The sequence below is a fragment of the Seriola lalandi genome, unplaced genomic scaffold (assembly GCF_002814215.2).
Source record: "Seriola lalandi dorsalis isolate HSWRI2012SDOR001 ecotype SW California unplaced genomic scaffold, Sedor1 jcf7180002054334, whole genome shotgun sequence".
Taxonomy (NCBI): domain Eukaryota; kingdom Metazoa; phylum Chordata; class Actinopteri; order Carangiformes; family Carangidae; genus Seriola; species Seriola lalandi.
In genome coordinates, this window is record NW_019524887.1 from 938430 (window position 1) to 961392 (window position 22963).

General features: G+C 41.5%; 1 protein-coding gene across 1 annotated transcript in view; it reads left to right on the forward strand.

The window, feature by feature from the left end:
* Window positions 1-22963, forward strand: part of LOC111655882 (protein tyrosine phosphatase receptor type M) — a 149163-nt gene that overhangs the window by 33409 nt on the left and 92791 nt on the right. Inside the window, exons 2-6 of the mRNA XM_087174279.1 lie at window positions 1843-1965; window positions 13815-14089; window positions 17960-18038; window positions 19928-20043; window positions 21549-21723. Coding sequence (XP_087030405.1) covers window positions 1843-1965; window positions 13815-14089; window positions 17960-18038; window positions 19928-20043; window positions 21549-21723 — 768 coding nt within the window. The remainder of the gene's footprint in view (window positions 1-1842; window positions 1966-13814; window positions 14090-17959; window positions 18039-19927; window positions 20044-21548; window positions 21724-22963) is intronic.

The following is a 22963-nucleotide window of genomic DNA, read 5'->3' on the forward strand; positions in this document are numbered from 1 at the left end:
GCTACTTGAAATAATAATATAATAAATCATAATAGCACTCCAGTGACAGCGAATTGATAGATATATGATCATCAACCATGGCAGACATTTTGACTTGTCTTAGTGGCAAAAGCACAGGTTTTACTAATAACATTAATGATGGCTCTATTCTATTGAATTTTCCCAGGAAACCATGACAGCCTTCATTAATTTCATAGTTTATAGCTGTGCTTTTTCTCCTGTGACAACGGTCCATTGTGTGCTAATAAGTTTCAAATGTTTTTCAAATTGTTGCTAGCATGCTGAGTGTAACCTCAACACATATTAGCTTAGTTTGTGCACAACCATTTAGTGTTGGTGGTCATAATCCAAAACAAACTCACTGCAGTGAGCTTTTACTTTGTTCTGGTTAACACATTAGCATTAGCTTAAACAGAGCTATTTGAACTCTTTGTGTCCGTTTGTTAATTTTAAGTCAGTTATTATGGTTGATGTGCTCACTCTTGAGAATTATATGTATCTATTTGTTCCTTATTTTTGGCTCTGTCACTTGTTAGCTTCTCTGTGGTGTTTCACACTTAGCTTATACCATACTGACACACAGGTACAGTTAACTGCTAACAAGTTGCTATGGTGACGTGTTAGCCATAGGAGGCAATGAATTTCAGTACAAGCTCTCAACAGTTCCTCAACCTCTTTACCTGTGATACTTTGGCAATCACTCCCTTTTCTATGTCCACCCCCTCGAAAAACAGACAAAGCAACAAATATATCATTAGCAGCTGCCCTATGGAGCTGGATATTAATTATCCTGTGTTCTCCTCGTTTGGCCACTCATTTGCACTTGTACTGTAAATGTCACCAGAGAGATAAATGGGAAAACAAAAACCCCAGCTCGTAGCCTTTATGCAGCAGAATGTCAGAGGGAGCTTGTAAGAGATGAGATATTGGTTTTGGCCTGGCACAGATTCTGGCTCAAAGGACATTCCCAGAGGCAATAAAATTTGTATGTCATCTGTGTTTAGAAATTTATTAGCAATGTGCAAGCAAACATTTTCAGATTCACTACTTGGATTCATTTTCTGGTGCGGAGCAGGGCAATATGCTGCACATCTGTTATCAAAAAAAATCATGTAATCATGTATTTGATGCTTTGTATCATTTTGTCCATTTCTTCTCTAAGTCCCCTGACTTCTCTGAAAATGACCTCCCACAGTGTAAAAGCGACCTTTACATTTTACATTTATTTTCTTTGTATGACTCCTTTCTAGCCACATATTGTTTTGACATGCCTTTTTTGTAGATTTATGAGTGGACTGAAAAGCACTTTGGGGGGAAAAAAAAGCTCAACTCTCACATTCTCTGTGTGGCCTTTAAGGTGCGAGGAATAAAGGGGTATTTGTATTAATCGATCACACGCCAAGCCTGGTTGAAGTCTGGCCTTAATGGTTGCTTGCTGTCATTTTGCAAGCAGCTTGTAAAAAGGATTAGAGTGGCTCTGTGGAGTAAGGGCGCATGAACAGCAAAGTTCTGTGGCCGCAAAGGAAAATAAATCAGTTTATCCCTGATGGTGGTGCAGTTTGGGAACATAATGCTTAACGATGATGGAGTTTGGACACTTCATACTTGTCATTGTAAAATTGGACTGCCGTGTTGCTAATGATGGTAATGTATGTTGTGCCTCGCCTACTACAGTAATCCTTCACTCTGTCTCACTTAAATGCATCTCATTGTCTGGCATATTGCATTATGAATACCGCTGGAAAAAAAAAAAAAAGAGGAGAATTTAATTTATTCATTCATTTGAGCAGCAAGTTAATGGAAAAACTGTATAACCATATAAATTTCTTCCTTTTGTCGCAGGCGATTGTAACTTTGAGAAGCCGCTGGCAGCATGTGGGTACAGCCAAGGCAGAGACGATGACCTTGACTGGGAGCAGGGCAATACTAGAGAGAAACCTTCATCAGATCCATGGCTGCCCTCAGGTAAGGACGGTGACACTGGCTCAGTGAAGAGGAGAAGTGATGATTCTATCCCCATACAGAGAGTACATTGTTGCAGTAGTGTGCACCTTTGACACGGTCTGTTTTGTGTAAGAAGCCATATTCTCCCCTGAACAAAGATTCTTTTTACACACAGGAATGTTTTTCTAAATAGGAAGAACCCACTCTTCAAAATGGTTTTCAATCCGGTCAAGACAAATATATCAGATAAATAGCGGACACTTCCAAACTTTCTAATTTCGAGTTCATACAGCACGGCTCCATTTTGCATGCGCTAATTTATTTCAGGTCAAATTAACATTGCTCTAAATAAATAAATGAATAAAGGGGACATTTGAAAAACACATCAGAACAAAGTAGATGAGAGAAGATGAGTCACCCATGACATCCACCATGATACACACAGCGATTATAGATATTCCAAACATGCAACTAATTTGACAGAGCATTTACATGACAGATTTTTATCTGCTATGGTTTTTCCATGGAATGAAATTAATCTCTGAATGGCCAGTTCAGTCTGCTGATGTAGGTGTTTACATGGGACATTTTTCTATTTAAGCTATTAATCTGACTATAATTGGAATATACTGTAAGGCTCCATGTAAGCAACGTTAGTTTTAGAGAGTAATAAATATGGATTCCAGTTTATATGTTCATGCACGACTATTTCATCTTGTAAAGATAAACTTTAAAGGCAAAACAATATTTCTACATACTTCTCTGGAGCTCAAACACTATTTTCTTCTCTTTTGTTTTGATGCAACTTCTTTCCAGGATGTTTCACAAGAACTGAAACTCAAACAACAAAAGCAACATTCGATATCAAAATCTAAGATCCATTTTAATTAAAGAAGTCTTTCCATCAGCCACATATTGAAATTCATTAAAATGCTTTCCCTGCATTTTGTGTCTGTCGCACACAATTTGTCTCTTTAATGTTCCATTGATCGCTTTTCATTTCATTTGAAATGCAGAGATATTGCCACCACTGAGCAGAAGGCACCTAAGGTATTAGACTAATGGAATGACGTTTCTTTTTTTCTTTTCTTTTTTTTTCTTTTCATGTTATAACAAAGGTAGGGTTGCAAACTAATGGATATTGTTTTCCTCCCCTATCTGACGCCTAATCTCACAAAGGCTGCATCACAGATAGATTGCACTGGGCCCCCCCAGTGACAGAGGGGGAATTAATTAGCAGGCCCTCACTAATTTTAAGCAGCCAATGCCCAGACCTGTTTGTGTGAACATCAGGATGATGTGTGGTGAACCGCCCCGGAGAAATTACTTTCCACGGAGGGGGAAGTGTCTACTTTTTCCATCGCAATTGATTAATGTTGGGACACATAGAGGCTGGGCAAAGGTTACAGCGAAATCTGGAAAAGCCTTGACCTACAAATTAACACGTCGCACATGTTCTAAATTTAACATTTCTGATTAAAAACCCATGTCTGGTTAAGAGGCGTCCCTGATTGTGCTTCCTAGTCTGAGTACACTTCAGAAAGGCTTGTTTTCTACCTGTGCATCTTGAATTGTGCGTAATTAACAGGTTGCAGCTCTTTCTCCATTTCGCAACGTGAGCACTCAACCTGCCACGCGAAATTGTAATCTCTCCTCTTTGACCGCATTGAAAGGGGATGTGAAATGTAGAGTGCTTGACGGCTGAAATTGTTTTAGGGCTACTGGAGAGGGGGTTGATGGGTAGAAATGCATTTAGGTGAAAGCCACACTGGTGGAAAAAAGCTATCACACCTTTGATTGCTGTCTCACTCTCAACCTGTACTTATGAATCTTCACAAAACGACCTTATCATACTCACACAACAGATTGTTATCCTACCTGGTGCACCGGGATGGAAATGGAATAGAAGCAGGCTCCAAGCAGAAGGTTTTATTACCTCAAACCTAAAATTGGTTGCAGACAGTTTCTGTCCAAATACACTATGAGTGCTCTTAATGTCAATGTGAATGAAGGTTAAATGATGAATAAAACCTGGTTGTGTTATCACAGTAAATGGGGGGGGGGATTCCCAGCCCACAATCTCTAAGAATTAGGTCTATATTGGACAATTCTACACCTTATGTTTTACATCCACTGCCTGCATTCATCGCCAATGCCAGCAGTAATGTGCTCTGCATGTAGCAAAGAGGAAAATAAGGGTGTGCAACACGTCTGACTTTTCTTTCATTTCTGTAATTGGCTTTTTATCAACCATAACCACGATCTTTCCTTAACCTTAGCCCGGTGTTCTAGTTACCGAACCCTAACCGTACCTCGCCCGTAGTTTATTGCCACAATCACAGTCTTTCCCAACCATAACCATATTGCAGATAGCAAGCAGGGTTTTGCACAATTGTCCAACATACAGTAGATGTTCATATAAAACATAAAACTCTAAAAAATATTTGTAATTAGATACCGTGTAGTCAGAAGTTGATAAAACAAAACCCTTATTAAGTCTTTAAAAATAAAATGTCAAATTCGATATGCAATAATGTGATTTCTTCATTTTATTAGAGGTTAGACTTGAATTCAGCTGCTCACTGTCTGTTATGTGCCTGTAAAAAAAAAATGGTATCAAAGTCTTGTGAAATCAATAGGAAACATTCTGAATTAGGATGATGTGTCAGTGTGGTGAGTGGAGAGGATTCACTCATGAGAGGCCTTGAGCAGAGTTTGATGTGAGCCCGCTGAGGACTCTCCTTCATTCTACAAAGCTCACACTGCCACCAAATACCAAACAGGCCCCATTCCATCCTAACATGTAAATAAAAGAGTACCAAAACGGAAAAGTGAAATGAAATGCAACAGAGGGTCGCAGAAGAAGAAGAAGAAGAAGAAGAAGAAGAGACGAGCAGCGACTAAAACTTTTGGTTGTTTACGATGATCCGCTCCCAGCCTAATTGCTACGTCTGGACAGAGAGTAGCCGTGTTTATGCCTCTGCGCGGCTCTGATTGCATGCTTTGGCTCCTTTAGGGAGGCTCAGCCCAGTTCTGAGGCTCTGCATGTCTGCTTGGGCACTCCCCGGTGTGTTCCCTCCCCGAAGCCAACTGGAGAAACCCCCGGCTGAACTGTCACTATCAGTCCTGTTATTACCAACGAGCCTCTTCTGTCCTGGGCATTGATAATAGAACCATCTCAGCCAAGGCAACACTCACTCTGCCTTGGAGAATGGAGCTGGACGCACTTCTGTCAGAATAGGATGTTGGCTTTGATTGCATATTATTTGATGAGAAAATTACCACACTTGAGTCAAAGACATTTTATATCATGTCGTAAAAAAATTCTGTAGTTTCCACCCTTTTCTCCGTTGTTATGAGTTCCCCAAAGTGGTGCAGCAGAAGAATGGATGAAGCTGACTGTGCGGTTGAAGTTTGCAGTGTGGTGCTGCCGTGGGGTGGGGTTGTCCACTTGCCATTAAGAAGGAAGCTGTTTTTAGTGCGCCCCAGCTGGTGCAGAGGCTGCCTCGTCTCTGATAGTGTCATGGATGTTGCCAGCAGGAGGCTGCTGCTCCCTGACTCTCCCTTGAGAGTTGTTCTGGGGAATAATGGCAAGAGTAGGTGGAGAAAGAAGGTCCTCTAACTGAGATTAATTAGGGTTTTTTTTGTATTATGCCAGGCACAATGGCAAGTGCAGCTCAGGGTAAATTACTTATTGTTTTATTCTTAATGTCTGCTCTAAATATGTTGCAGGAGAGAAATTGAATGTTTTTGTCTCACTGTTGCACAGGGTCTTTTGTTTTGATAGCGCGCCCTTGGTCGATAATGACACCTAAACAATAGTGAAGGACTGGCAGAATGAGGTTCTTACGTACGGTAACGGTGATCTTCTCTCTTTCTCTCTCTTTCTTGTCAGGCTCGTAATTCGTTCATGCAAATGCACCTCACTCGTGAACCCAAGGCGAGTGCCTTTCTTAGAGGGCGGCTGCTGCATATGGATAAGATGGATCATTTTAAAAGGCAAACTGTTCACCTTTTTGACCATTTCAATCGGGAGGTAATGAATTGACAAAGCTCCTCCGCCGCACCTGGACAAACCAGCGTTGTTTACGGCGCCGTATGAGCCGTTCAAATGAAAGAGGAGATGGCTTTAGCCACTCGAGAGGAGAGAGCACCCACTGACTGAAGGACGTGAGAAATTTAATCAGAATTTAAATCACATCAGCAAAAGATGAGATTTGCTGTTGAAGAGGGGGGGGGGGGGGCGTCATGTTGTGAAAATAAGCTAATTGCTTTTGGGCCATTCACAACTGTGTGTGAAAATAACACCTTGCGCAGCGATGGCAAGGTTGTGGGGTTAAGGAGAAACCCCATTATATGATTAGGCGACGAAACGGAACAGCAAATTACAATGTCTGATCAATTCGTGAATTAATTCCTGGGGGTTGACGGACTGTGATTTTCAATTTAGCATGTTTGTGGGCTTAAAAAGTGTGCCATGGTCCGACTAAACAGGATTGTACCCATTACTATAAACAGGATTATGACAGCACATTGTCCTCTCATGATGGAGGACATATTTGTATACTGTATCTTTTTCCATTAGTGTGCATGGTATGTGCAATTAAGGCTAACGATGCAGCTAGGTGACTCACGAGAAAACTCTGTGTTGTGTAATGGGTTTGTATCAGGCAAATGGGCCATTATATGACCCATTTATTGCAGTGGAGCGCCACCAGTGCGTACTGCATATTAAGATGACACATTAAGCCATTAAGAATTGCCGTTGATTGACATGCAGCAACAAAGGATGCTGCCAGGGAACGTAATAAGGGTCAGTTGTTCCACCTGATGAAAATGACGGGGCTGAAACGTGTTGCGCATGATGGATGGTTTCAGGTGAATCCATTTGACACTGTCAAAGAAAACCTGCCAGGTCCTTCATATGGAGAGCCCAAACTTATTCAGTGTTATTTTATCAGGCCCCTTTCATGTTTCAAAGGACACTGGGAAAGTTCTGGAAAATTGAGTGGAGGCCACGGATGTTCACATTAACAGCCTAACCCTCACAGCGAGAGCATTTTTGATTGGTGGCAGACAGTGAGAATAGCCCTGTCTTCATTGACATTTCCGAAGCAGCCGTCGTGCTTTTCTGCGGCGGTGACCTCTGTGAATTTTATTAGCAAATGAGACCTTGAGGGTTTGGGTTTAAAGAGCGCCCCTTCATTCTGATTTCCCCCACATAATGATTTTCACAGAGTTCAGGACCTGAATGGAGGAGAAATAATGAGCGCTAGTCATTATTGCAAATTATATCCTCTGCTCAGACCATCACTCAACTCATAATTAATCTAAATACCTTAACCCCTATAGACTTTGATGCTTAGGATTAGACAGTACCCCATGTGTGTGAACTAAATTATATCAGACTGTATCTCCATTAAATAGACTTTCGTCTCTTTTTAAGAAAAATAACTGATATATACAAATATGTAAATGTAGGCACTTCCTAAGCTCAAGTTATTTTTGCTTTGTCTCTCCACTGTGCAGTGCACTTTCTTTGGTTACTTTGGTGTTTTTGTGGATCCGTATGCCTTTTTAAGGAAAATCAGATTCAATCATTGGAATCTGGTTAACCTTTTGAGTAGTGTCTTCAGAGTTTCTCCATTCCTACAGTCAAAGCAGGAAGTATGATTTCGACAGAAAGGGGTTAATGGGATTCATCTGACATTTGTCTGCCTCTCCACCAACCCTGAACCTCCTCCTGCTTTCTACAATGACTGTAAAAACAGAAAAGGAAAAGACTGCCTCTAAAGACATGGGCAGAGAATGATAAAATTAGAATGTGGTCCTGTCACATTGCTGTAATCCTGAAAAGCTGTCATTTCTAAATTGAGTTTGATTGTTTCGTAAAAGACTTTGTTAGTCTTTGAAAGGATTACAGTCATTACCCTTTGCCTGTTTCCTCAGGATAATGTCAGAGTAGTTATTCTCAGATAAATAGGCTTTAATGTACAAGACCCATTGCTTCAACAAAAAGACCAGGGTTCTGGTGGCCAAACGAAAAGTTATTTTATTGAATGATTAGGTGCTAAAAAACCATGAAATTAAAGCGTTTAGTTCTTTTAGTCATTACCAGTTTGTCACCAGCTTCTTGTCTTGGCTGAAGGGACTTTTCTTCCCATATGGACTGACACAAGCTGTGACCAACTCCCAGCTGCTCTGCCAGTGTGAGCGACCTGACAGGGTAGAGGATTAACCTGATGGAAGCCTTCCCCTGCAGTACGCCCATGGTTCTCTCTCAATGGCTCATAATACCGTTAAACCACTAATGCTGTTATTTTGGATTACTTAATGTCCAGCTGAACCTGAACATTTGTGGGTTTTGCACTTGCTAGAAGAGACTTCATCCTGGTAGGAAAGCACTTGTTAGATTGATGCTGACTAGATATTCATCTGTCCTAGACTTTGAGAGAAAATACTGCATTCATTTGGTGGGATTTATGCAGCTGATTAGTAAAATTTGGATGTTGTTTCTTAAGAGAACTCCACCAGTTTAGCATTGCAGCCCAATAACAAGTATCAAAACCGATGCAGCAGAACCAGAGATATCATCTTTTGATATTAACCGGGTGCCTGCATGATCCACAATGCAGTTTGACGGCTGACAGTTCAGTCACACGTTCAGATGTATTTTGCTAGTAACAGCTAATGTAGGAGAGATGAGGCACAGGTTACAAGAGGTGAGAGGTAATCTCACTCCTTCTCAACTGTACACACCCAGATCAGTGTGCAGTAGTAATCTTCAAAACCTGTAAACAGACAATGTGTGTGTGAAATCGGAGGAGTTCTCCTCTAATTGAAATAAGACGCTCGACTAATGACAGAAATTTCCAGAAGAGTTTTGTGGCCACAACCAAATGTGAACTGTTTTTTGAATTGTGGCCTCTGCCAACAAATGGTCTGATAATAAATGTATGTTTTATGTTTGTTGTGCAGCAGCAGCTGTTATTCATTCGCAGTGTCCTTGTTAATGTCTAAAATATTTCAGGATAATGAACAACAACTTGAGTGTACATAACAACTGCAACAGGAACATTTCATCTTTTTACTAATTCATTTTTCCATGTTCTCCATCTACAGCCATCATCGTAATTTAAGGTGAAGTTGGCCTACATTGAAATAATAATAAATCTGTTCCTCTGAATACCTTAGAGCCCTGGCCTTTGCGGAGTTGCAGAGACAGGCCTTGAGTGTGCTGAGAGCTCTCTATTTTTAATTGGTCTTGAACGCACCATTGTTTAGGCACAAGAGATCGAGAAAGAGGCAGAGAAATGGAGAGAAAAAAAACCCTTGTGCATCACTAGCACATTAGCACAGCACTAACACAGTGTCATTATAATTTGCTCTTAGTCTCGCTGGCTAATTAGTTTGTCATGGTGCAGCAGGTCCTGCACAGTATGTGGTCATTAGGCTCGGAGAGCATAGAAACTGAATGACAATCACTGTTCTCCTGTCATCTTTTGTTAGACAGTGACAATAGCAGCACGATGAGGCGTCACACTGTCACTTGAAATGCTGTATTCTTATTTTTTATGGTGGTCAATAATGAGGAAAGGAGAGACTTTTCCCCCTTGTTGTGTTTGGGTTCACTGACCCAAATCAAGACGATTTGCAGGCTTCAAATTCGGTGACAAGAATTTCACAGCCTCATCGCCACAGTTCTGCAGCCTGTCTGAGAGTCAGGAAGAAATGCTCCAATATTTACATGGATTTCTGTATTATACAGCCACTGTATTCAGCTTTATTAAACAAGAAGTGACTACACACCAAAGGTACCTATTGTTTTATTACTATTTCATTAACATGGTAGTAAAAAAAAAAAACAATACAAATGCTGCTTGAGGGATCTGATATTTTCATCTCTAATTACCAACAAAGAGCAGTGCTGTGCATAAATCTCCTGTGCAACACTGTCACAAGGTGGCTGTTTGAAATGAATAGTAATCTACCTGTTTTAATCATAGAGAAAAGCAGTGGTGCCGGCATCTTAGTCTTTGTAACATCACCACAACTGAACAATTCATCAACTGATTATTAGTGCTGGTTCGCATCACACCAAGGGTTGCTGATGTTTCAAGGGGAAAAAACAAAACAGTTCTGGGCACCTGAGCAGATGGCTGAATGTTATTAAAGAGACCTCGGAGCCCTCATATAGAAGCACCTGATTGAGGTTGGACAAACAAGTGTCTCAAAGTTGACTCATCTCCTGCCCTTCTACATGTACGTTACACAACTTCCTGCATAGCCTCAGAAATAATTAGCCCCAGCACATGAATCACAGACAAACTAAAGGTGAATAATACATTAAAAAGCACAGAGCGAACAGCAGTGTGCTGCTCACAATGGGGGATCATAACAGAGTGATCATGCTGTGCAGGAAAATCTGTAACACAGAAAAACCACAGTCATAAATAGCTAATCACAACTTGAAAAGGTGCCTGTTATTACAGTAAACACAGGGAGATATTATTAATGTCTTTGTATGACACACTCAAACATTAAAGCTCCTGTACTTCCAGTGAAATCACAAACATACAAGTGGAAACACACAAAAAGCGAAACATATAAACTATATGTGACTCAAATCTGTTCAATTAAATAGTGTATACTATATTTTTTTCAGGACCTTTTAGCTGCATCCCACAGTCTTCCCATAGTGGATGGAGTTTGCTCGGTTGTCACGGCGACATCTCAGTTGTCATCATGCGACTGCGAAGGAATGTTGTCATGGAGACAGCTCCGTAAATTCCGAAGTTCCGCACCTCAGGTCACGTGATGACAACGGAGATATCTCCATGACAACTGAGCGTGCCCCATCCCCTGACGAAGCCACAAAGATCATGGCTGTGTCCGAAATCACCACCGCCTCTGTAACAGACACTCAGCACTGAGACATTTAACATCATCCTTTTGCATCATCAGCGTCAGCGCTGATGGAGTCGTGCACTTCTGCTTTTTGCAACCATAAAATACGGAGCATTGCATTGTGGGTTTGTTAGCAGAAAGTACTGTACATGCCATGTACACCACTTTTTTCATTATAGTATATACGGTGTAATTTTGGACACAGTCATGACTTGAGCGTGTAAATATATCCACTATATATTTACAATACTTTCTGCTAACGATCCCACAATGCAATGCTCTACATGTTACAGTGATGAGGGAAAATGATGATTAGCAAGAGTTAAAACTACTGAGCGTCCTTTACACGGGGAGTTGTCATTGAGGGAACAGGCGGATCATTTTGGACACAGCTCATGAGATGTAGTTGAAAGCTTTGGAAAAAGCTGGCACAGAAAATGGACCAGTTACAATCCAACTACTGTTTTCAAGGTCAACAATACACTTTCCTGCTTAACAGTGTATTTATACATTTTTATTCCATGATCATCATAATATAAAATAAAAAAATAAATCAAGTTCTTGTGTCCTGACCAGTGAGAACTGACCTGATCTTGATCTACAGCAACACTCTCTGGCTCCACATATTCTGTGTTCCAGTTGTGGCCCATGTGTTCCCTGTGATCCACATTAAAATAGGATCCTACACACTTACCAGGCGTACCTTCACCACAGGATTGCATGGTATAACTGGTTTGTGTCATGCATTGGAGAGTTATTATGAGTTGAAATTACAATACAGTCACTTATAAGATATGAGGCTTGCATGATCCTAAACATCATTAAAGCAACAGCTCAATCGTACCTGACAAACAAAGCCGAGGAGGCTGACTCTGTGTCATCACAACTCACTGCTCCTCCTCCTCCTCCTTTGCTCCCTCTCCTCCTGTTTCATTGTGTAAACATGACAGAACCCCCCCACTCGTTATCTGAAGCTGGAGACAGATGGAATTGGTGAGCGTTACAAGTGCAGCACAACAAGACAAGTGGGCAAGCTCGAGTCATTGATGGAACAAATAGGGTTTTGTGAGGCTGTTTGGCTGACACGCTCGGGGACTGAGCCTGACGATTTAGTTGCCGTTATTTACCCTTCTTTTTTTTTTTCTTTTTTTTTAACGCCACATCTGAATGAATCACCAGATGTTAAATTTATTGACAAAGATTTGCATCCTCTGCGGTTCAGCTCTGCCTCACATGCAGGAGAGTGCAGCTTTTTCGCTTGCAGGTTGTTTGTCTCACCTCTGAGCAAAATGTGCCTCCCAATCATTACCACACTTAAAAAAAAAACCCAAAAAAACATGTATTTCAACATAAACTCTCTCTTGGCTGTGGCTCAAATGCTGTTACGAATTGTGCCATCTCATTACCGAGCCAAGTTAAATAGGATGATGACAAATAGAATGTATTCTGCGTCTCCTTGAAAGTTTGCCAATATAATAATTCTCACTTGTGTTTCATTGGCAAGAGGGGAGAGAATTAGATTAACCTTTAATATTGAACCAAAGCGATAAAATCTAAATGGGGCTTGCTCGGCAAATAGATTTTAACTTATTGATTTGTCATCATTTCCCTTCTCTCTATCATTTAGAAAGAAAACACGCTCTACTCAAACATCCAGCATTTTTAGGATTAGTCTTTCTCTGTCCTCGTTTTGATGAATGATAATGATTAGAGAGTTTCAATCAGTCCTATGATAAGAGTATTTTCTCATTAAGGGTCACATGCTACAATTCTCAGTGCTAATAGCAAAGGTCTCAGCACAGTCATTTACCTGCTTTCTGCCTGCTCTTATAAGATTAGGGCTTTTATTTAGTTAGCATTAAACCTCAGGACCTGATTGCGGCTAATAATCTGGTTCTTGTCTGTGATATCTTCCTGCTCTATTAATAACAAGTTGTCTCGAAAACCAACACATCCAACAGAATCAAATCCAATAACAAACCCATAAAACCATGCAGCCTCCATTATTGCTCCAAATGTGCTGCAAAGTTTTACAAATCTTATGTAACTTATGAAATAACAGTATTTTAGTTTTTATAGATTGGTCTATGGTATCTTATTTTAAAGATGCATGACATGATTTTGTCAGGTGAGACTACCTTATGGATGTTGATGTTTTGAAACACACACTAAAGTGCAACGCTGCCAACATGAATATCAAATGCAGGTATCAAAAACGCAGCGTTGTACCCAAAAGTAGGGTTGTTTCATAATTAACCTCTTAACTGTGAACCGACAGTAAGAATTCTGATAGTTTGCTACTATCAGTTAACCGGTTAAAATTCCTGGGGTATCGGGTATTAACATCAGCTATTCTCCCCTGTGGGTCTCACAAGTAATAGACTGCACGAAGCACACATCGACCGTGCCATACAGACAGAAGACGCAGTCACGTTATGGTGGCCACGATACGCCAAACCAGGAAATGGTTTTTGATTTAGAGAAGTAGGGCAGTGGTTTATCCCTACGCATCAATGTGGAAAACATTGAAACGTGACGTGCATGTGTTTTGATGCTTGTCACACAATGCAAGTGTATGTTCAGTCTGCATGTAAAATAGCATGTTAGCCTGCTAGTGTTTGAACAAATGTTTATTTCAGTCTGGACCAAAGTGTTTGACTGGTCGTCCAGCCAACTGACCAACATTAGCTAAAACCTCTTCCTGGTAATAATTCATTAGCAATGTTTCAACTCCTTTGTGATAATATTACCAACTACTTTTTGTCATTTATATTAGCATATCATTATATATGTCGTTTTTTTTTTTTTTTTTAGCTATCATGCCAGATACAGTAACTGGATGTGCAGTTGTACACAGAACATGTTATGATTACTGTGAATATCGGTTTACCTGACACTGTTTGAACTGGCATTTGGATTAAACCAGCTCAGCTCATGACATAAAACTCTTGTCTCTGTTGCAGGTTCAGCCTTCATGATGGTGAACACTTCAGGACGATTTGCAGGGCAGAAAGCCTTACTGCTGACACCCCAGCTGAAGGAGAACGACACTCACTGCGTTATCTTCCACTACTATATAGGAGGCAGAGACAACAGCCACCCAGGTCACCTAAATGTCTATATCAAAGAGAACAACAGTCCCATGGGGATGCCTGTTTGGAATGTGTCAGGTCCAGCTACTCGCTCCTGGGCACAGGTGGAGCTGGCCATCAGCACCTACTGGCCCAACTTCTACCAGGTGAGCAAAATGCCATGTGGGCTGAATCCGGCTCTCTTTCTCATAATGTCTCATTACAAAACTAGGTTACTCATTCTAAGCCGCCTTTATAGTTAAGCCAAAGTCATTAAAGCCTGTTCAGTGGGTGGAGAAAGATTTATTTTTTGAGGAGGTCCAAACAATCACACAATAGCCCTTTCAAAACACCTAAGATTATTGATTTCTGGGGCTACCTCGGTATCCTTGGTAATCTGTTCTCTCTCCCTTCCATCTGAGCCACTTCTCTTTTTCCAATTCTGAAAACTCATTTTCACTTACCAATGCACATGACTGCTGGCCGGGCCAAGGTGATTTCACACTTGCCTGGCTATTAGTCTTCACTGGGCTTGTTCCACGAGTCCACCAAATGTTAATTGATGCAGAGCAACCCCTTAACCTCCCAATGGGAGACCATCCCTTGGTGAATTATTTCATTATGGCCTGGCAGAGCCGGTCCACACTGGAGCTGAGGGGTGTCCCTCCTGCCTGCTCATCACAGCCACCCTGATAACTTAGTTAACAAGGCACACCGCTGAGCTTCTCTCTCCTGAATGCAAGATAGGAAGTTTAATGAGAGGCGCACGGACAAAAGAAAGACAGAAGAGGGGGGAAGGCAACAGTTGAGAGGGACAGAATGAGCTGCAGCCGGCACTAACAGTCACTGCTCGTTGTTGACAGGGCGGTGACCCTTTTGTGACATAATGATGCAAAGCCAGTCTGGTCAAATGTTTTCAGTTTGCCTCAAGAAACCTAAAGATTGAAGGAGTTTGCCTGGAGTGGAGACACAGCTTGTTATGTCTGGATCCATAACTGTCACCGACTCCTTTTTTGAAATTAAAAAAATAAAACCTTCTCTGTGAAGTTCAGACATTTTTGACTTCAGCTGCAGCTTCAACATGACAAAACAAATCTGCACCCTTAGACAGAACATTGCGTTCGCTTTTAAATTCCAAGTGAAGCTCAATACCAGCGAACATTTTGACATGCTATTCGTGGTGAGCGTTTAGACCCAAAATGACGTATTATGCTTTCCAGCGTGTTCAGGGAAACTCCCGGCATCTGTTGCCTTTCAAACCCCAGCAGAAGGTCTGTCTCCGTTTTGTAATTGTTCCAGAGTGACAACACGGGCGAATGTGAGGATGCTAATGATCCTAACACCACTCTCAGTCAAGAAAAGAAAGACCAATGCTTGAAATTGTCACTAATTAACAACATGGCACTAATTATAGGTATCTTTAATTGCATAGTAACCTACGCAATTGTCAAAGGGAAGCCACCTGATACTTGGAAATTATTTTTTAATTACCGGTACGGCTTTTAGTCATCACGAGCCTTTCAGCCCTTGATAATTACTCCTCTGTCAGGTCATCCCTAAAACTTTTAATTGAGATTGTCATGCTTTTCCAAAAACTGCTGCACATGGTGATAAACACTACCATTTTAAGTAAATGTAGTGGGCAATCTGTATATGTCCTGCACATACTATTCAAATACATGTTCTGTGCGTAAGATGAAAACCCATTATTTATCGTGGCATGCAGCAGTGTGCAGCATTGAGAAAGAAAAACCCTAATGTCCTCATCTATCTTGATTTCAATACAGTACAGCCTATGGCAGAGCTAATCAATCCTGCTGTAATGTAGTACTTATCCAAGTCCCTTAGGGCTAGCCAGTGTGGTGATGTAGACGTTGAATGTTGGGTTCACTGTCTGTCTCTGACAAATGAGAACGGTGAACTTTCCCGTGACATCAACCGCTTTCGTCCCATGTGAATATTTTCACTCTGTGGGTCAGGCCCAATTATGCACTGCACTATCATTGATGTTGGAATCAATTATATCACAGCTATTAGGCAGGCTGACTGATGTCTGTTGCACAAACAAAGGATTTCAATTAGAGAGTGGGGGCCAGTTCATTTGTCTGGTGGCGATATATGGAGTGGTTGCCCTTTTAATTTCCTTTAAATTAGCCTGTAATGAGGCCATAATTGGCACCCAAGACATTGACTTTCATATTTCATGAGACAAAAAAAGAAATTTATAATTAGACAGTCTTATCTGAAGGCATCCTGCCTCCCAGATGACAATGGTAACTATCTCTGCCTCCACATTCCTAGGCTACAAAAGGAATCTCAGATGCATGTGTGTGTGTGTGTGTGTGCGCAGCTTCACTACAGCTGGCAGGACATAAGTTTCTGGGTGACACCATACACAGATCATATCCATTAATATATACTATTCACAGCAAGATATAGGCATATATTTAGGGAATAATGGCATGCAAAACATGTGTAGCAGTAGAGCGTGTGGTGTAATGGGTCTCTGCACCACGCCCTGGGTTTGGGAAGGGACTGGCATTTTGTTTCCCTTTTTATCACACTGCGGACCGTGGAGTACATAACTGACATTCTGCTGGGACACGCCCTCTGTCACAGCTTAGGACCATTTGTTTTGCAGGAGAACTTGCCCCTTAAAATAGGATCGTGTTAGCCCCTACGCAGCACAGTTGCACTCGACTTCAGGTTTTGCGCCGTCAGAAATGGCGACAAACATGTCGAGCAAGTAACACTTGATACCGAGCAACTGTGAAATGCAACAGCAGCGTCTTCTCAAGGAGGATATAGCTTTTTGAATATGCATTAAAGGGTTAGTTCACTCGCATTACGAGAAAAAGCATATGTTGACTCTTCTGGTGGCATCTGACCGTGCAGATAGTTTCACTTTTTAGACTTTTTTTAGCCAGTTTGCACCACACTTGTCTTACAGAGAGAGTTGCCAAGTGTAACATCAGCTTGCTAACATTTGACCTTTTTAGAGTGAACAGTAAGTGAAGTAACAGAATATGGTCGACACATCTGACCTGACCCTGACTCTTGATTAAAATGCTGTGTAATGATGCTGTAAACTGAAAAGATTTTGACATTTAATATTAATAACATTAGACTAAAGTTAGTTAATCAGCTTTTTCCACCTTATTGTCAATAAATTCTACCAACATTAAAACACGTTCCGCTCCATCTTTGCATATATAGACAAAACTAAGCAATACCTCCATTTGCAATAGATTGTCTGCGAGCTTTAAGTTGTTGTTTTGGCCTCCTCAAACTGTTCTATCCGAAAGTAATGTCTCAGGTTGTGATGCTGCATTGACTCCCTGTTTACAAAGTGAATTGTTTTTGATTTAACGGCACTACAGATGTTCCTTAGTAACCAACTAACACAGAGCTTAAGCTTAAAACATTTAATACATTTTGTGGTGCAACTCAATTGAGTAAATCGCTGTTTTGAAACTAGGTGGTACTTATTAAAAACAAAGTGATTGATTTACAATTAACTGAAGCAACCCAGTCCTGGGCACTGATGTGGAAAGAGACGTTGCTGTTGAATTTTTATTTCATTATTCACTGCACAAACAACATTCCATTGAGCTACATTGTGTTGGGATGAAGGCAGCAACACATATCACAAACCCCTTCGCAAATGAAATCAAATGACTGGGAGGAAATGTGCCGTTTTTTTTTCAAATCCGGGAGAATCGACCCTTTAAACATTGCTCAACATGTTAGGTGTTTCACCTCCCATACACTGCGTGCTCGTCGCAGACTGTGTGCTAATCGTCTCAAGGCTCAAACTTAATTTAACACTTGCATGTCATAACACCTATCAACTGTGACATATTGTGGAAATAATGTCAGTGGCCCGCAGCTGTGTGACCAGCTGCGGCTCGGCTAGGAGCAGATCGCATTAGCAGGAGCCGGACTTCTCTGTGCACAGGGGCAGCCTCACTCAAGTGCCATTTGAAGACATGCAGCCATTTATCACTGGTGTTATGAGTCTCCTTTCTCCTGCTCAGATTGTGTTTGAAGCCGTAACCTCAGGGCAGCGTGGCTTGCTGGCCATCAGAGACGTCGTGGTCCAGGGCCACCAGTGCAGTAAGTCCTTTTTTTTTTTTTCCCTCCCCTTCACCATAAAAGAATATCATCAAACAGTCATTGTCCTTTCCATGACACTCTCCCAAATACCTGCATCGTTGTTCTATTCAAGGCCTCCGAGTCAAACAAAAGGCCTTCAAAGAGTATGCTACAGTCAATCCAAAGTGTAAACCTCCCTCCTCCTAGCTCCCTGAAGATTTATGAGCATACAGTTGACACGCTGGAGTGTGCTCAGGATATAATGTTGGAGTGGCTGTGTTAAATCTCTCCTATGAGAGATGGGAGAAATAGTGCAAAAAAAAAAAAAGAGAGAGGATGAAAAACAAATACCACCATACAATATGCTGCTGTTTGTGTTTGGGTCCCACTATCTCTCTCCTCCCTTAAGGATATTCAGTAAAGCATCTCATCTCTCAGAGGTTCGGAGTTCTGCTACCCGTGCTGAACAGAAATACGAGCACTTCAGAGTGCACTGCAGAGCAAATTAACATGTAATCACAAGCATATTTAGAATTTTTCTGCTTCGGCTTTTGGGATAGGCCGCTGCTGTGGGAGTACAAGATGAGGGCTCTTCAGGATTCCTCGAGTCTATGCTTTTGAGTGCCGACAGTCATGTTACTCCGTATGGCACTCCTTAAGTTTATACTAAGAGGTTTTCACACCCTACAGTCTAAGTCTAAATCAATACCACATGGGTTTTCACCAATTGATTTATACTTTACTCTACCACTCATAGCTTAAGTATCAAGCCCTGATTGTTAGGCGCTAATGACCTGGTAACCGTTTGAAAGCAGCTGAATTCCTACAAATGTTATGTCAATAAGATGGATTTATATAGCGATAAATGTTGCATATAAATGTATTTGAGTAAGTCGATGAGGCCTTGTGACGTGATCAATGTTTAAATGTGTAAAAGTGCGAGTGGATCAATAACCCACTCAGTGGCAATTGGGTTTCTCTGAGTGATAAGCAAAGTGATCAGAGCGACTCCTCAGTGGAGCACAGCCAATTAATTTTCTATTTATACGACCATGTGGAATATTTAGCACAAAGGTGTGATTATGCCACTGGGTGGTCTGCCGCTCCTGCCATCATTAAAGAAGATATTAGCAATGAGGAAAATAGATTTGTCTTTTTTGGCACGGGGTGGATTGACAGGACAAAGTTAAGGAAGAGGTATAGTTCGAAGACGAGGTTATGAAATATTAAGTAGAAGTGAAAGTCTCGATGATGAAAGTGATAGAATTAGCTTTTGCCAAGTCTTTAGAGATTTGGTTATGTTTCGAATCAAGGTCGCTCCACTGAATTGCCCTATTTTCCTATGCAGAATAGCGGTACTAATCAAAAATGTTCTACATAAGTTACTTTCTGTGGACTATCCCAGTCTGTGAACACACTGATAATGAGCACAGTTAGAAAGAGAATAATGCTTTTGGAAAAAAAAAAAAAAAATCAGCTCAATCAATGAAAGGATGCCGTTAAGAGACAGCAGAAATTGAGTTTTTGGTAGGTGCAAGTTTGGCCTCAGGTGTCTCATTTTAAAGACCGAGTTGAGATATACCTTACAAAGTGATGCCGGACTTTGAGACCGAGTGGCATTGGATAGTGAAATAAAGCAGTATCCATTCAAGGCACCTTCTCTCAGTTCAATTTTCCATACAAATATTGACACAAGAGTAAGAAAGTGGGTAACAGTGAAATTTGGGGACACAGCAGGATAAATTGGTGGAGTTCTCATGCAGGCGTTCAGTGGCTACTCTAACCTCCAGTTCTGGGTGATTCATTCTGGTACAAAGCCATTTTAGGGAAACTGAACTCTGCATCTCAGCATGTAATGTTACTGAACTTCTTGGCTTCGCTGCCTGATGGATATTTTCCCTTTCTCTCAGTGAACACACCTCACTTCCTGACTATAAAGGGAGTGGAGGTCAACGCCGGACAGACTGCCTCTTTTCACTGCACCGTCAATGGGCGCAAAAGGGACAACTTCCGCCTGTGGCTCCAGGTGAGAGATGTTTTTATCCCTCTGCTCAAACCCTACATAAGAAAGTCTTAAATCAGCTTCAGAACTGAGCCCTGTGGAAATGAATTACTGCCTTACTGAACACATGTAATCTTCTGATCTGGAGTCAGTAGTGCACCTGTTGTGCCATCAGGTCCATGAGCCCCGCAGGCCTGCGTCTTTCTTTAATCTAGCAGGTTCTCCAGTCAGCCATCAAAGGGATAGCAAAGGGTTTCCGAAATCGACATTTTATCCAAGTGAAATCAGGCCAGACGGTGACAACTGTCAACTCGTCTAACACAAAAGTAAAATGCAGTCTTAGTTAATATAAGCCAACAAAATGACAGAGTAAGCTATAATACTGCTGACACTGATATAATGGTGCTTGTATGAGAAATGACATTATTAGATCCAAAGCAAGCAAGAGCTCTGTGTGACATAAATAACCACAATTGTACATCAGTGTGCCAGGCCTATTAAATTAATTAATATTACCTGTACCTAGTTCCCTGTTACAGGTTAACTTAACTTTACCATGGGTGGAACTTACTACAGTCAAACTTAATATAATATCCTTAATGTAAGCGCCGCTGATCACTTTCTCTGAAACAACGAAATCATATTAATGTGCTTTTGATGATCATGTTGTCGTGTATCAAACTTACGATTAATAATGGGAAATATTCTTCATTTTAGGAATCGAAGCTGATGCCTGTTTTCCAACCTCACTGCCACTTTTAAAAGTTACTCTCCAGATACACAAGTAGCCTTTTGTAATTCTCTGTATAAATGAATTCAGGTTTAAACATTCACACGCTGCTTCAGTGTTCCTTTGTATTTAAGATTTCACCCGCTCACCACGTTTCCGGAGGCCTCTGCGTCCGGAAGGCAGGGGATTACAGTTGTTTCAGATCACCGCAGTATGGTCTTAACCTATATAGATGTTGGCTCTCTGGATTTTGTGTACTATATCCGGCACAACTGAGTTGCGCAGCAGTCTTCAATTGACCTTGTTCTGAGCAGCGAAGGTAGTGCATCTGGCAGACATAACCCTGCCGGCTCTGCTGCTAAGCACACTGTCACACATGTGATCAGTGGGAGCATGACGCCGGGTAAAGGTCCTCTGCCAGGTACTCCATCATTTTAACAAACACGTCCTCATTAGCACAGGAGCTGGAAAACAAACATTAAGTGAAGTCCCCCGATGACAGTAATGAAGAAATATTTCTAATGAGCAAATGTCCCCCATCTGCCTGCTGTGAGGGGTGACAGCTGGGGAGAGCCCACTGCGCGTTTGTGCGTATGTGTGTGCGCGCATCCTCGTGTGATAAATGTTTCCCTACCATCAGCCACCGATGGGAATGATAGGACACAAACAAACATGCACAACAGCAGACAACAAGTACACTCAACCAGAGTTTCTGAAACACACAAGGTCAGGCCACTTTGTTTATTAAACCTTTTCCATTTTGGAGGCTCACTCGCGTGTTTGTCTCGGATCCAAACAGGGAATCGCTGGACGGGAGGCCCCGATGAAAGCCACTAAACCTTGGAACAACCGCCGCTTCATAGGCACTTTCGATGTGGAGAACACAACCAAGGGCGACTCAGGTCGCTACCGCTGCATTGTCCACTCTGACAAAGGGGTTGGAGTGTCCAATTACGGGGAGCTAACCATAAAACGTGAGTATTGGTCCCAAAGCAGAGTAAAACACAAACACAGCCTATGTGAATGAACGCACAGCTGAAGATAGCAAGAATGTTTCCCATCCACATGACCTCCATGCGCACCGCAATGTCAACAGGAAATAAACAGGAAATGTTGCATGTTCGTGGATGAAAATGCCCTCTCAGGCGATACTAAAAATACTGGCGTTTTATGTTGATTTGTTATCCAGAGGACTTTGATACTTCCCCTGTAAAGGCTGTCCTTGACTGAGCACAATTCCCCCAAAAAGATCACAAAGGCAAGAGGCACCAGGGTTTACAGTAACCTCCCTGATATTTCACTCCTGCAGTCATTTGATATGAATTTATGGAGTCGTCTGAAACTAAATCCTGCAAGGCCTCACTTTCCTACAGCCCTATAGCCCGGTAATGGCCTTCTATATTTCTTCACCTCAATTTTCTCCCTGTGCTCTCAATTGAATTTACTGCTCTGATTTTTTTTTTCTTTTTTTTTTTCTTCTTTTTTTTTTGTCTCGTAGCTTTATGTGATTGATAGGTTTAATCCTGGCTGTCCAGATCGAGGTCTGTCAATCATGCGAGAATGGCCGGGCCCAGACACGGCAGAGTGAAGAGGGAGATAAAGTCTCTCTGCCCGAGTGTATCAGTGGGTTTCAGTGGTGTACTCAAAGAAAATTTACCGACACACTGGAGGCTTTCTAAACCACACTTGTGCATAAATTCAGCAGCACAATCACCCGCACTTACACATACTCACTAGACAGCAATATTTTTGCTGATCGCTGCTTTCAATTTGTTACCTGATGTTATATATATTTTTTACACAAGTCAAACCAGTTAAGTGTAAAGTGCTTTGGTCATAAATATTTAAAATACAGTAATTGTCTGGATTTAGGAATTCATCGACTCTTGTAATACAACCCACTTTAGATTCTGCAGAGATTTCACACCCCGATGACTCCGACATAAGCTAACTCGTCAGAGGAAGAAAAGAGGCGTTTTCACATTTATAAGTGTCACACATAAAAAAAAAAAAAAGCTGATATCTCCTCTTATCGCAGCAGTCATAAAACAAGAGCTTAACCCTCCTAGCATAGTGTCTGAGTCGTAAATCCTCCTTAAATGTGTATTCGCCGCGTACCGTGACTCGTTTTTGGAGGAGTGACCACGGAGCGATTCTGTGGATTATGAGGCTGCTACAGTCACGAGCCGCACACCAACACCCCCCCCCAGCCCC